General features: G+C 36.1%; 1 protein-coding gene across 8 annotated transcripts in view; it reads left to right on the forward strand.

Moving 5' to 3' along the window:
* The window catches only part of Atpalpha (sodium/potassium-transporting ATPase subunit alpha), a 29,503-nt gene that overhangs the window by 7,280 nt on the left and 6,372 nt on the right, over positions 1 to 15,851 (forward strand). The window contains exons 1-8 of one of the 8 annotated variants that reach the window (XM_068301491.1): positions 1,901 to 2,359; positions 3,619 to 3,794; positions 7,178 to 7,258; positions 8,660 to 8,791; positions 8,854 to 9,120; positions 9,192 to 10,973; positions 11,044 to 11,259; positions 11,820 to 11,914. In XM_068301491.1, coding sequence (XP_068157592.1) covers positions 3,783 to 3,794; positions 7,178 to 7,258; positions 8,660 to 8,791; positions 8,854 to 9,120; positions 9,192 to 10,973; positions 11,044 to 11,259; positions 11,820 to 11,914 — 2,585 coding nt within the window. In that variant the 5' untranslated portion in view covers positions 1,901 to 2,359; positions 3,619 to 3,782. Of the gene's footprint in view, positions 1 to 1,900; positions 2,360 to 3,618; positions 3,795 to 5,497; positions 5,606 to 7,177; positions 7,259 to 8,659; positions 8,792 to 8,853; positions 9,121 to 9,191; positions 10,974 to 11,043; positions 11,260 to 11,458; positions 11,554 to 11,819; positions 11,915 to 13,350; positions 13,446 to 15,851 lie in introns of those variants that run through there. The other 7 variants (XM_068301493.1, XM_068301490.1, XM_068301487.1 and 4 more) reach the window with 7 other exon arrangements.

Genomic DNA, 15,851 nt, shown 5'->3' on the forward strand with positions numbered 1-15,851 from the left:
CGGCGAAGCGACCACTCAAAAAGGAGTGGGACCATGTTTTGTTTGTTTGTCCTGGCCCTTGGCTATGAATGAGGCACAGGGGCACAATAATCGACGGCAAAAGCTATTTCGGCTCTACATCCTAAAGAAAAGTTGTATAACCAAAATTTAATTCACTACAAGAAATCGATAAATGGAATTTAATAGCTTCATTTTTAGTTTTACCCTTTTCAAGGGACCAGAAGGAGGTTTGCAGAGTCCTAAAAATATCAAATTTTCAACTACAAATTTAACCGAAACAGTTTACACTACAAAAAATACGTTTTAATAAGTATTTTTAGAAAGTTGTCATCTAATTAAGTGGCGTTCTAAATTATGTCATTGATAGAATCCTTTGACATAAAAACGAAACCAAATGTAGACCTTAAGTAATATCACAATTTATAGTGGTCTAAAATCGAATTGAATTGATTTTAACCACTTCAATATTCTTTGATAATCGTCGCATAAAATTATTTCCGTTTCCTGTAACTGCATTTGCTATTTGTTGTAGCCTTTTACAGATTACGCAATAACCTTCAAAATCTCTGTATGTAATCTTCATCGCCATCGTCGTCCTGTGGTGACCTTTTTTTTTTTTTTTTTTTTTGCCGTTGTTGCTGTTGTGGTTTTCAATTAAGCAGTCTTTTCTTACCCTGGCATTTGGAAATTGCTTTGTATACTCCCCCCAAAGACAACCCAAAGCCCACTACCCACTATTCATGGCTTCTTGCTTGCTCCAAATCCCCTTACATAGTTAGTAACTGTTCCGCAGCTTTTACGATTTAATGTATAGATACACACACATACACATTACATACACACATACATATTACATAGTATACATTTGTATGTCAGTTGGTACACATTCGTTTGGCATTTAGTCTAGTCTATTGATTTTCTGTTGTCGTTTTGTGTTACTTGTCAGGCCAAGTTGGCTATAATGGTGTGTGTGTATGCGTGTGTGTCTGTTTCCAATATCATGTAATTAAACTAGACTTAAGACCAAGAACAGAAATAAATGTGCACGAGTTGAGTGTATGTATGAGCTGGTTAACTTCTGTCCGAGCGAATATTAAACATGTCCTGAAGCATCATTCTATATTTTGCTCAGTGAAGTGTATTAGGTAAACAGCACGAATCTCAAATAAATATACATACAAAGATGACGATATAGAAATATAATAAGGGAGGGAAGATTTGACAGGGTTTGTTCAACAACTGACAACTGATACTCCAAACACATTTGTGTATGAATAATTGGAAGCACTCTGTTACAGAAGTGACGTCATGCGGCAGGGAGTTCTCGATGGGCGATTAAAATGGCCAAGCTTATGGTAGAGAATAGTCATGGCGTGCCTTTTTATTTTATCATACGCCTTGTTTTCGTTATACAATTTATGTAAATTTCGTTCGTCTGTCGTTTTCATATATTTCGCCTGACATACATTCCTTTGCACTACATACAAAGGCAAAAGACGGGCTGCGCAGCACACAACCCCTAAGAGTTGCTGCTCTCTTTAATGCTCTTCTTTCCCCTGGTCGCATGTCTGAGGCTTAGCCTTTGCTGCTCCAGTTTCGGAGCACTCGTCCCACTGTGTATCCTCCTCCACCTCCACCACCTCCTTCTCCTTCTCCACCATTATCTTTTCCTCACTTGTCACACTGCCATACTTTTCGCTATGCTGAGAGTTCGAAAGTTTTTACCGGGTGGAAGGTGGTGGCGGGGGTGGTGTAATATCTTTTGGTGAGCAAGAGAAAGCTCAGAGCGCGTCACCAGCACATTTCGACGTCGAATTCGAAGCGGTTAGAACTTTTCGCTGCCATTCCGTTGTTCTACGAAAGCTTATCCACTCGCGGCACGCTGAAAATTTTCAGTCGAGCGTTGTTACCGAACTGGGAAGGTCGGTCTAACTGTAGCAGCTACTAAAGAGCTCTCGTATTTGTCGGGTGGTACAGCCAGTGTGCTAGTACTAGTACAGCTCCTCTGCTCCGCTTCGTAGCCGCCTGCGTTGCGCTGGTGTGCGCTGCTGCTTACACAATAACTGTGCATCATCGATAAACTCGAAGAAGAAGCACACGGACAGTGGAAAATCAGGATACGAGAAGAAAAACGGAATCTCTAAAGCTGAATACGGCTTAACGAGCCAAAAAAATAAAAAAACGCAACGTGTGTGATTTGTAGTTAAAGTAATTAACAAAACATATTAAGTGCGCAAAAAAAAAAAAGAAAAAAGTTTCAAAAGTTCGATACTATTGTTTAAACGGGGTAGTTTTCTTCAAAACCCCCAACAGAATCTGCATACGCAAATATTGTGTAATATCCCCCAACGTGTAAAAGGTAGAAAATTTGTTTAAAAAAAAAAACCCACAAACTGGGAAATAACTTCTATATATGCTGCAAAAGTAGCAGTTGGCCCCCCCCATGAAAAGCGACCCGAAAACGTCCTTGTACAAAATCGATTTTTCCAAAATAAAAAAGAAAAGAAGAAAACTCCATGCCCAACGTAATGGATATACATTTGCAACTAACACAGGAGAGAAAAAGAGAGAGAGACAGAGAGGGAGAGAAAGATAAAGTAGTAAAGTAAAAAATATTGAAATTTTAAATTTCTGAAAGTGCAACGAAATTTCTATAGATGACCTAAAGCATTAGTTTTTTGTATGTATTTTCATTTAGGCGACCGACAGATATGCATATAGCTGCATATCCACACACATATGTATGTACATATGTAGATAGATCCAACATCCATCTGACGTAGTTTTTGTGGCAATGAAATCGTTTAGATTCAATTGTCGCGATTTATATTTTGGAATAGCAGCAATTTCCTGGCCACCCCACACAAACATCATGAGTGGGCTCTATAATGTAGAAATGGGATATAGAATGTTTGGGGGAGGTCGTTGGGAGCGACCACCCACTGTTGGTTATTTCATAATTCAGCAGCATAAAAACGATATATATCAAAAAAAAAAAGTGAAAAAAACCTCAATCTTGGAAATATACTAGAAACCTCTTACATTACATTTCCCTTGCTTTTCAAAAAAAAAAATGATTCTCTCGCTGCGCTGTTTACCGCCAGATTGTGCTCAATTTCGAAATGAATAATAGTGCACTCGAAATCTCTGATTTCGAAAAGTTCGCCCTCTCTCTCTCTCTCTATGTAGTTCTCTCATTCTCAGTCCCAATCTTTATCTACCTTTCACTCTCTCTGGCTCTCTTTCTCCCTCTGTGATTCTTGTGTCATGTGCCGTTATTTCGCATCTTGCCATGGCCTGCAGTTTCCAGTCTGTTTGCATGCTTCCATGTTCCTACATATCCATTCCAATATTGTATGCCTTGACTTTCCAATTGGTTGGCAGTCCACTTGCTGCTTTGCCGCTTAATCTCCTTTCTCCCCAGCCCCCTTTCACATCCACATCCCCATCCCCATCCCTTAACCTTCCAGTGTCTGCGTACTATCGTAACGCTGCAGAGTTGATACTTTTTGAAGTTCTCTGCAGATTGTTGCATAAGAAAGAAATTCAGAATCATTTAACAAAATTCATAAACATCGATAAAATTTGTATTTTCCCTTGCTTTGTTTCTCATTACAGTTTCCTGTTTTTTAGTTTTGTTTTTTATTATTTTTTTTGTTTTTTTGTTACGTTGTTTAAATTGTTAAACGGTTTTTATTTTTTAAATTGTAAATTCGTTTTGTTATCGCTAAACATTTAGTGTATTTGTCAAATTATATATTTTGAGAGCTTGCGAAATCATTATGAGTGCTCAGGTGGGTAAAATACAAAATGCGATAGTTTTGTAAATTTATTACACATTTATTTAATTTACATACGTATGTATATTTTAAGTTATCATTCGGCTTTGACCTTATATAATGTCCTTTAAGCAAAAAATTCGCTCTCATTCACATGTTCAGATTGCGTGCACTTGCACTTATATATCCTAAGTGATTAACTTGTTGTCGTCGTCTTGTCTCTATCACCTGGATAACAAAAAACCAGAAAAGGTGATAACAAAAACTTTGTAATGAAACAATGAAAGACGAAATAACCTAACACATGGGTTGCTGGGGGGGTAGGTTGCCAAAGATGAAACTAATAAGCAGGCAATTAGCATTAAATTGTTAAAAAAGTAAACCCAACAGATTCGAAAAATTATTTAAATTAACGAACGTGTTTAAAGCTGGAAACACTTCTAGCCTTTTTTTTTGTGGGGCATGAATCCATATGGGGGTTTTGAGTCTTTTCACACAACGATTCTAATTCAGACACAGCCACACTTTGATGTATGCACATAGATATCAAGATACATAACTGCGCTTTGTGTTTTGTTATCAAGAACTTGTGGAGATAAGTACGTACATACATATGTACATATGTACATACATTATGTACGTATGTATTTGTGGTTTCCAGCTGCTTTCAGAGACAAGGAATATTTGAAATTTTCACGTGATTTCCCTTCTTGTTACTTGTGTTACTGTTCAATCTGTTACACCTGTTGTTGTTGAGGGCTTAGGTTTTCGGGGTGGGTGGTGGAAGTGGTTGGGATCCACTTTGTTCTGGTTTTCAAACTGGTTTAAACCGCACGCACACAAATAAAGCTGCTGTTATATGCATTTTCTCTCGGATTAAAAAACAAAAAACCAACAACGTTCATACATACAATTGACTTTTGTGTGTGACTTAATTTGTTCATTTTCGGTTACGCCCGCAAGTTTACACGTATGTCAGATAATTTTTTGCATTGATTGAACAATTAGCGTGTCAATTTTGTATCTCTTTTGCTCTTACTCTTGCTATCTTGCTCTATCACTCATCCGCCACTTGTGCATTGCACATACTATGTATAATATACATATACTTGCTGTTTGCTGGTCTATTTGCTTTGTAAATTGATATTCAAGTTCAAATGCCAAATGATTTGCGGCAAAATTCGCGCAAAATGGGGAAAACAGCTGGAGGTACACATACCTACATACGTACACAGACATAGAGTGTGTATGTGTATGTGTATAGGATGTCTGTATATCTCTGTGATCGTCTAATTGGCAATGTGCGCCTCTGTATGTTTCTATACTAACCGCACTTATGTAAGCTTTTTCTCTGTGCGCATTTTGATTTATATCGCCTCCTCTATTCATTCAGCACTGCGACACAATGTTCCCAGCTTTAGATTAATGCTAGGCCAACCGAAATATAAAAAACTAAACCACCGACCTGCCACCTCCCACCACCCACCACCCCCAGCTACTTTGAATCCTCTTTGTCTCATGTGAATTGAACCATAAAAACAGTTTAAGCCGTTTCAAATTCAATTCAAATTACTTTCTATAGGGAAATCGCGTTCAAACATTCAATGTTAACAATTGTTTGCACTTTGCTCTGCAAACATACAGATACTATATAGAAAATTAAGCTTAAGTTAATTTAAAACCTACAACTTAATACTAATCCTACCATTTTATCATAGATTTAAAACGAAAAACCTAAGAAATCAATATCGAAACGAAACCAACGTAAAGATTATTAACAGAAGCTACTAAATAACCACAGAGAGAAGCCACGTTAGTTTCGAAAAGTGCGTAAGCAAAAATTCAAAATTACAAAATCAAACTTCGGCATACCGAACATCAAATACCCTTGCAGTTGTTGTAACATATTAAATATAAAGGGATATTAAACAATCCAAAAGATTGTCTGATAATTGCATTTTTATACAAGTTTAAAATATTTTTCTTTAAGTTATTTAATTTGATATATAATTGTTATAGGTATCAGGCAGTCATCATTCTTGTTTATTCTGTGTTCAGTTTTATAATATTTTCACTGCAAGGGTATACAAATTGTCATAAGAACCCAAAAGCTTATACACCAAAAGTACAAACAGTCAAACCAAACCGATCCCCCACTCTTCGGAATACAAACAAACATACAAATAAATCAAGAAGAATCGTGAGGAATAAAAAAATAGAAGAAAAAAACAAACAAAGCGTAATATTCTTACACATATAAGATCGAAGTCCCAAGCAGCCGGTATCGAAAGAGCGCGACAGGTTTGCCTTCTCCTGATGTTGCCCTCTCAAAATGTTTATAAAAAAAAAAATTTGTTTGTTGTATTTTTAATTAATTAAAATTCTGCCTCTGATTTGATTGCCCATGCTCTTTTCAATTAGTAGTATACATACATTTATATATCTACATACATATAGTATGATTCTCATTTTGCATGCGGTTTTTCGATTTCTTTTTATTTTTGTTGGTCTTGAGCAGAAAAAATATTTATATTGTTATTCTGCTGACGTTAGTGCGTCGCCCTCTCTTCGACCATTGTTTGCTGCCATAATGTGAGTCAGTCCGACAGACAAATGCGATAAGCAAAATAATCAACAAACGCGACTTGCCAAACAACAAAAATTCTACTTTCTTTGCTTATTTTTGAAACTTCTAAATAAATGTTTTTCCCTTTGAGATAATGCGATATACATTTTATTAAATTTAAACCAATTTAACGTAAATTTCAGACCCAAAAATTTTAAAAACTTTGATTCATTCAATCATTCTATTTTCGGATTGATAACACTGGCCTATTTATTTTGCAGCCTTCGCAGAGTCATATGTGTATACAAATATATACATTATACACTGGTCGTCATAAATATTTAGATTCTATTGATTAAACTCGGTTCAATCAAAACTTTTAATGTATTATGAGACTTAAATAAGGCTTTTGCGGTCATTTATCCCATTACAGAAATAATCAAGCCATGAACAAGTTTAGAAAAAGAAGCAAAACTAATAATGCTAATGATAATGCTAGGAGCGTATAGTTCAAATACTTATGACTGCAAGTGTACCATATTTTTTTCCATAATATAAGAAACCCAGAGTAATTTGCTAAACTTTAGTTTATCATAATTCTTTATATTTTTACATACCTACATATAATAATCATAAGTTTTATACGCATATTGTATTTGTAGTCTATGCATTTGTTTATACTTTTGTCTTTTATTTTATTGTCATTTTTGATTTTGTATGTACTTATTTCTTCCCGTTTTTCTTCATCGTCCACACACATCAACATCAACATCAAAATCATCAATCAAAACCACCCAAAAAACCAAAAACCAAACCCTATTGCCCCACATAGCATGGGAGAGCTGACTCTTATCGAGTCGCCACGGTTATTGCAACCGATGACGACAATCGCACAGCCGATGGCCACTACAAGGTAAATCGAATTCTATACATTTTTACGTTTCTTCATTCACTTAATGTTTAATTGTTTTTAAACTCTTATATTTTTCCAACTAACATTTAACATTTTCATAAAATTTTAAAATACTTTCATTTCGTTTGCTTTTTATTACATTATACAATATACATACATACATACATACATATATTAATGGATGTACATAGTTGATTTGGGCATAGTTCCAATGGCTGGCATTTACCTCTCCTTCTCTTAAGAGACGGTCTTTGACATTTAAATATATTAACCAAAAATCTATAAATATAAAATCATCATGGCCAATAATTCTGCCATAAGGGCAATTTTAGATTTATAGAAACGAACGCAAATCCATCCATCATCTAGGCAAATGTTTTAACTAGAACGTTTACTTCTTAACATGCATATTATTTCTAAGAATCTATGCAATAACTATGAGTAATATCCGTCGATAGTCGAATATATTGTTGCCAAGTAAAGAGAACATTTGCTGTTGTCCGTATATTATATACATATGTAGATATGTATATTTAGAACTGTTTTTGGGAATCTTAATTGTGACGTCAAATAAGTAGAGAAAGAGATAAAAAAGCGCACTAGACTAGACAGCTGGTCCTAGGATTCTTTTTTATTTATTTTTTGTTGTTATATGTATGTATCTATATTTTGTCTGAGTATTCATTGGCCAATTTTCGCTAGACTACCGAGGTCAGTCAGTTTTTGTGTTTGGTAAAAATAAAAGTCACTGTATACGAAAAAACTTACTTATTCAAATAGAATACACGTTTGATATATGTAATTGCATATATGTAGAATTCATCAAACAAATGTTCATTTTCATTAAGCTTTTATTTCATTTTATTTTACTTACATATATATCATTGTTTTGTTTCTCTTTTGTGTACATTTGTTGTGTATACATTACGTATGAACATTTATTTATCTATATATAAATGTGTTCTTCATTCTGTTCAATTCATTTACGTGATCTTCACATTCAAAATGTTTTGCACCCCAATGTAGCCAATGTAGCTTGATTAGAGCAACAAATAAAAATATTCTCACGCTCAAGCGGCGTTACATACCATAGGAAAATATTTGTTTCTAACTAATCTATTAACGTATATAGTACATATGTATGTAGGAAGACTCAATTAAAGCAAATGTGTAACATTTAATTGGTAAGTAATGGATTAGCCATAGGTTCCTCACACCTTTTTTACTTCCTATCTCCCCTTTCTTCTTCTAATTCTATATTGGTGAACGGTTTTAACCAGCACAGTTAAGACAAATCTTGGCAAATCGATTTTTGTATCGGCTTTTGGGTCTCTTTTCTACTCTCTCTTAAACATTTGGAACTTCAATTAATCTTAACTAATTTAATATTCCTCTTCATAGTCAAGACGCAAAATGCCGGCCAAAGCAGCTAAGAAGGAGAACTTGGATGATCTCAAACAGGAGTTGGATATTGACCATCATAAAATCTCTCCTGAGGAATTGTATCAGCGCTTTCAGACACATCCCGAAAATGTGAGTTTAGCTATTGGCAATTTCATCTTTGAAGCATATAATTGATTGATTTTCTTTCACAGGGTCTAAGTCATGCCAAGGCTAAGGAGAATTTGGAACGCGATGGTCCAAATGCTCTTACGCCACCTAAGCAGACCCCAGAATGGGTGAAATTCTGTAAGAATCTGTTTGGTGGTTTCGCCATGTTACTGTGGATCGGTGCTATTCTGTGCTTTGTGGCCTACTCTATCCAGGCCAGTACCAGCGAAGAACCAGCCGATGATAACTTGTATCTGGGTATTGTACTTTCCGCTGTCGTTATTGTCACGGGTATTTTCTCATACTATCAGGTGAGACTTGTGAAGTATTTATTCATTGTAGGCGCGCATTTTTAACTTTTTATTGTATTTGCCTATTGTAGGAATCGAAAAGTTCAAAGATTATGGAATCCTTCAAGAACATGGTGCCCCAATTCGCCACTGTTATTCGTGAAGGCGAGAAACTGACGCTGCGCGCCGAGGATCTCGTGTTGGGCGATGTCGTTGAGGTTAAGTTCGGTGATCGAATTCCCGCTGACATTCGCATCATTGAGGCACGTACCTTCAAGGTCGATAACTCCTCGCTGACCGGCGAGTCGGAGCCACAGTCGCGTGGTGCCGAGTTCACCCATGAGAATCCCCTGGAGACCAAGAACTTGGCCTTCTTCTCAACCAATGCCGTGGAAGGCACTGCCAAGGGTGTCGTCATCAGCTGTGGCGATCACACCGTAATGGGTCGTATTGCTGGCCTTGCTTCCGGTCTGGATACCGGTGAAACCCCCATTGCCAAGGAAATTCATCATTTCATCCATTTGATCACCGGCGTCGCTGTGTTCCTGGGCGTTACCTTCTTCGTGATTGCCTTTATTTTGGGCTACCACTGGCTGGATGCTGTTATTTTCCTCATCGGTATTATTGTGGCCAACGTGCCCGAAGGTCTGCTTGCCACTGTAACTGTGTGTCTGACGCTTACTGCCAAGCGTATGGCATCGAAGAATTGTTTGGTAAAGAACTTGGAGGCTGTCGAGACCCTTGGCTCCACTTCAACCATCTGCTCCGATAAAACCGGTACTCTCACCCAAAACCGCATGACGGTTGCCCATATGTGGTTTGATAACCAAATCATTGAGGCCGACACCACTGAGGATCAGTCGGGTGTTCAATACGATAGAACTAGCCCTGGATTCAAGGCGCTCTCTCGCATTGCCACTCTCTGTAATCGTGCTGAGTTCAAAGGAGGTCAGGATGGTGTGCCCGTCCTCAAGAAGGAGGTCAGCGGTGATGCTTCTGAAGCTGCTCTGTTGAAGTGCATGGAACTGGCCTTGGGTGATGTGATGAACATTCGCAAGCGTAACAAGAAAATTGCTGAAGTACCATTCAATTCGACCAACAAGTATCAGGTGTCCATTCACGAAACTGAGGATTCTGGCGATCCACGCTTCTTGCTTGTCATGAAGGGTGCCCCCGAACGTATTCTGGAGCGTTGCTCTACCATTTTCATTAACGGCAAAGAGAAAGTACTGGACGAGGAGATGAAGGAGGCTTTCAACAATGCCTACATGGAACTCGGAGGATTGGGCGAGCGTGTGCTCGGTTTCTGCGATTTTATGCTGCCCTCTGATAAATATCCTTCCGGCTTCAAGTTCAACACTGATGATATTAACTTCCCCATCGATAATTTGCGTTTCGTCGGTCTAATGTCCATGATTGATCCTCCTCGTGCCGCTGTCCCCGACGCTGTGGCCAAGTGCCGTTCTGCCGGTATCAAGGTCATCATGGTGACTGGTGATCATCCCATCACTGCCAAAGCTATTGCCAAATCTGTCGGCATCATTTCGGAAGGCAACGAAACCGTTGAGGATATTGCCCAGCGTCTAAATATCCCCGTGTCCGAGGTTAATCCACGTGAGGCCAAGGCCGCTGTTGTCCACGGTGCTGAATTGCGTGATGTGTCAAGCGACCAGCTGGATGAGATTCTGCGTTATCACACCGAAATTGTATTCGCCCGTACCTCGCCTCAGCAGAAGCTGATCATTGTCGAGGGTTGCCAGCGCATGGGAGCCATTGTGGCTGTCACTGGTGACGGTGTTAACGATTCTCCTGCTTTGAAGAAAGCTGATATTGGTGTTGCTATGGGTATTGCCGGCTCCGATGTGTCAAAGCAGGTAACTGCCTTTAATGAACACTCATTTCTTTGAATGGGGTAATTAATTTGCGATTTTCTTTAATTATCAGGCTGCTGACATGATCTTGCTGGATGATAACTTTGCCTCCATTGTGACTGGTGTCGAGGAGGGTCGTCTGATCTTCGATAATTTGAAGAAATCAATTGCTTACACTCTGACCTCCAATATTCCCGAAATCTCTCCCTTCTTGGCCTTCATCCTGTGCGATATTCCACTGCCATTGGGTACCGTGACAATTCTGTGCATTGATTTGGGCACTGACATGGTAAGTTTTAGTACCCTACCCACCTCTTACCTCTCTAAATCAGTATATTACATTGTAATCTTTAACATTAAGTCGTCGAGCAAGTTAAATTTAATATTATCCATATTGTATCCAAAATCTATGATGATCTTGTTAACTATTAAGTATTGTTAGCCATTGTATAATGCATAATTTTGAATTGATTTGAAATGACGAGCAGATACCTGCCATATCGCTGGCCTACGAAGGACCCGAAGCTGACATTATGAAGCGCCGTCCACGAAATCCCGATGTGGATAATCTGGTTAACGAGAGGTAAAACGTTAGACCACATTGAGTCAGCTCGTTCCTCCAGTTCCCCTGCAGTAAAGATGCCAGTGGTTAGGCTATCGAGTAGTTAACTAAGTGCTCTTTTATTGATAATTATTGACCTAATATTATTAATTATCCCCTACATACTATATAAATACACGCACACATAAACACGAGACGAACGCCGAACCGATGAACAGATCGAGAAATTGAAATTTAAAGAAAAAAACGTTGCTAATCTTACCAACTACCCATAATCCAATACTTAGGTGCCAGCCATTTCTTTGGCCTACGAACATGCTGAAGCCGATATTATGAAGCGTCCGCCACGTGACCCATTCAACGATAAATTAGTGAACTCAAGGTGCCAATCAAGTCAATTTCTACCCCCAATCACACACACACTCACACTAAAATCACACACAATAACTAATACACACACACACACACCCACCCATACACTAACTTAAACGGTGTGCAGTAATTTCTATAAAAGTTAAACCTCGAAATTACTGCACCAATTAAAAAGAAGCGCAAAAATGAAACATATAACTATAACGTATGTCTTATGTGTATGTGGCTGGATTGTAATTAGCATAAGTTCGCGCAAAAACCAAAAACTAAAACTAACCAAAAGTTCCATGTTTATGAATTTTTACTAATTTACTCTTAAGATTATCATTTAATATCGCCCAACTATACATACGAACAAGCATACATACATACATACATACACACAACATACATTTGTACATCATTTATGTAGCTTTTGCATATACATTGACATCAACATAGTCTATTCTTCCAAGTGACATTTTTCATTCTCATGTCACAAAATCTGAATTTCCTTCCATCCCCTTATTCTCATCTATTCTGTACATTTCCCCAACAATTTTCCATAAATTCAACTTTTATTTGGTACTTGGCATCATCCAACATAATTTCCATATTTCCCTGTACTAGATCCGTTTCAAACAATTTACCATCGAAATGAAGGGAAATCGTATCACCAGACGTTCATTATAATTACATATATGTAAAATTTGAACCACATTTCGAATATAGTTATATATATATATATACATATATTACCATAATGCCTAATATTCTAAACGCTCTAAATGTTAATTGGTGTGCGTCGTACCTACATATATCGTACATATATCTATACGTATATATCGTTTCTGTCACTCCAGTTTTTCAGTTATTTTCTCAGACTGAAAATCCACCTGAAAACTCACATAATTATGTTTAGCAAAAACGTTGATTGGCAATAACTTTTGTTTGTTTTGTTGTGCATTTTCAGTTTGTAATTTGGCAAAAAAAGAATAACTAAATTCAATCAAATCCAATTAATATTTGCACTCTTACCAAAAATTCGTAGCAAAATTTAATCACCAATGCATAAACAAACTGAAATCCAAATTCCAAAATTTCACATAAACTTTAGTATTTATTTTTAAGTTGTAATCCGTTTTATTTTGTTCTATAAGTTTCACCATAAACCCAAAGATCAAGTATTCGTATGTCTTACAAACCTGATGCGACAAATTTAAGTTAGTTTTGTAAGTTTAACTATAAGTTAAGTTATTTGTGCCAAACAGATTTAGAACCAGTTACAGATTACTCAGAGAACTCAATTTCACAGGCAGTGTGTCCCTTCGAAAGAAAAGAACGATGCTTTGAGAAACAATTTACTTTTCCCCGCATAATTTATCGTACTTTATTTTCACTTTTATTTTTCCCAATTCTTTTATACCAACAAAACGAAAAAACCAAATACAACGCTTGCACATTCAGGTGCCAGCCATTTCCTTAGCCTATGAGACGGCTGAATCCGATATTATGAAACGCCAGCCCAGGAATCCATTTCAAGATAAGCTGGTCAACGAAAGGTAAAGTTTTTCTTTGTGCTGTGTTCACCAAACGAACAATCGAAAAAAACAACAACAACTATTCAACACAAATCTTAGAAAAAAAAAAAAAAAAAAAAAATAAAAAAAACCAATTGCAAATGCAAAATCAACTTTTAAGACTTTCAAAATGGCGTACATAAAATCTATCTCTTAACTTCTCTGCAACTATTTTTCTTATTTTATCTTCTATCTCTATCTACCACTAATAAATGCTCAATATTTTTTCCGTCACTTTCTCTCATAATATGAACAAGCAAATATTAAAAAAAATAAAAAAACAAACCAAAAAACAAAATATATAATTGCGGGCAACTCTGTTAGACCAAAATGATCTGATCAAATCATTTTTCTATCTACTTTATATATTTATATCTACTAACCAAATCTAAGATATTTTCAAATTAGCTTCAAGTACAACAAAAAATATATACATTTATATATATTTTCTATTACTTTGCCTATTTTTCCTATACGATTAATTGCTATATGCATTTAATTTTCTGTTTTATGTTTTATGTTCAATGTCTTATTTTCTTCCTCTTTTTCTTCGAATTTTATATATTGATTTATTTTATTGTTAAATGTTTTATGTTTTTACATATTTTTGTTTTGCTTTATACTGTGTGTAGCATTTGAAAATATTTCCTAGAGGTTTTCTCTAGACTTTACTTTATTTTTATAATTTTTAAGGACTTTTTCTACTCTTTTGTTTTATCGAAAAGGGGTGCTTAGGCTGGATTTATTGATTTTTATTGATCCCTTCGTAATTAGTTTTCTTTGAAACTTCATTTTTTCCGTTCTTTTGTATTTGCAATATTGATATGAATATATTATATATATATAACTTTATATACAGTTTATATGCGCATTATTGTAATCGTAAAACTATCTATTAGCAACCAAATGATATTCATAATCAAATACAGGCCTGTACTCGTTTCCGATTCTGAATGATTTGATCATAATCGGACATGAGAGACATCTCAACAAAGTAACTTTTCCTGGGTGACTTTTGAAATCGAAAAGAAAAGTCCGAGTCAGTGATTCTCTACTCAGCTAGTGCCTTTCTTTCTATCTCTCTAACTACCTTTTTGGTGCTTGAATAACAAAATCTATGCTTATTTGTTTTGCTTATTTTCTTTTACAACAAACTTGTCTTCTTTTAAAATTCTGATTGATTTTGAGTTTGTTTTCCCAATTTTATATGTCAGCAGGAGATTTCTATACACTTTAAAAGTGTAATCAAAGTTTTTGTTTCCATCGATTAGTTTAGATTCATCTAAGGTAAGTGGCGTCTCTTACATTGTGTGTCATCGGAAGTGAAGATAGTCCATTGAAACTCGAACTAGAAGAAGATACTCTACTCCATATAGCAGTTGGATCAATTTGCTGATTTCTTTTTCTCACGCACTCTCCCTCTCTCTTTATCTCTCTCTCTCTGTTGGATTGCTCTATCTCCTCTGTATGTAATAGATCAGAGCATTCATAATTTTTGAGTCGAATTATATAGTATTTTTAACTAGTGCTAGTGCAGGTTTACTTTAATCTTAGTGAGTCTATATAATATATATATACATGTATACATCTATGACATTAATTTATCTTTACTTAATTATGCTAACTATATAGCTACATACATAAACGAGTAGTAAAAACATTTTCGATCATAAAGTGATTTCTATAAGATATAGTTACTTTTGATCATATACAAAACGTCGCGAAATGTTCTTCATGCAGTCCATAATACCTTTACTCCTACCAACCAGTCAATCAATCAATCTATCAATCAGACAGTCAGTCATTGAACTCTCATAGTTCTGGTTTTTTTTCTTTCTTAAGTTGTAGATACACACACCCACAGACATCCACACATACATATTTACAGATACATCCTTCCATTTAAATCTTCACCAAAAACTGAATCATCCAACTCAAGTTGGGATTGTTTTTACTAGACTTAGTGCAATATTATCTACATTTACCTATGTAACAATTTTTAGTGCAAGTTAAGCTCTAAGCTCTCTTACAAGACACACAAAAACACACCTCCCCACCCCATCTCTCTCTCTCTATCTCTCTCTTTTTGTCTATCTCCCTCTGTTCCTTAATATATATATATATACGAGAATTTTGTTTATGGGTACCACATATGTACTCTTTTTCCAATCCCCTTAATCAATTGATTTAGTTTTAGCTTCTTAAGTACGCAGGAGCTAAACACAATTAAGTAACAAGCAAGTAAACAAATCAAATGAATCCACAAGATCCACATGAAACTTGTACAACTTGACACACTTCTTCTACTCCTTAAAAGATAAATCTATCTCTGCCCTATATACATACTATATCTCTAACTCAACTGTCTTAACATTAGTCAAATATTTA

The sequence above is a fragment of the Drosophila tropicalis genome, unplaced genomic scaffold (assembly GCF_018151085.1).
Source record: "Drosophila tropicalis isolate 14030-0801.00 unplaced genomic scaffold, ASM1815108v1 contig_878, whole genome shotgun sequence".
Lineage (NCBI taxonomy): Eukaryota > Metazoa > Arthropoda > Insecta > Diptera > Drosophilidae > Drosophila > Drosophila tropicalis.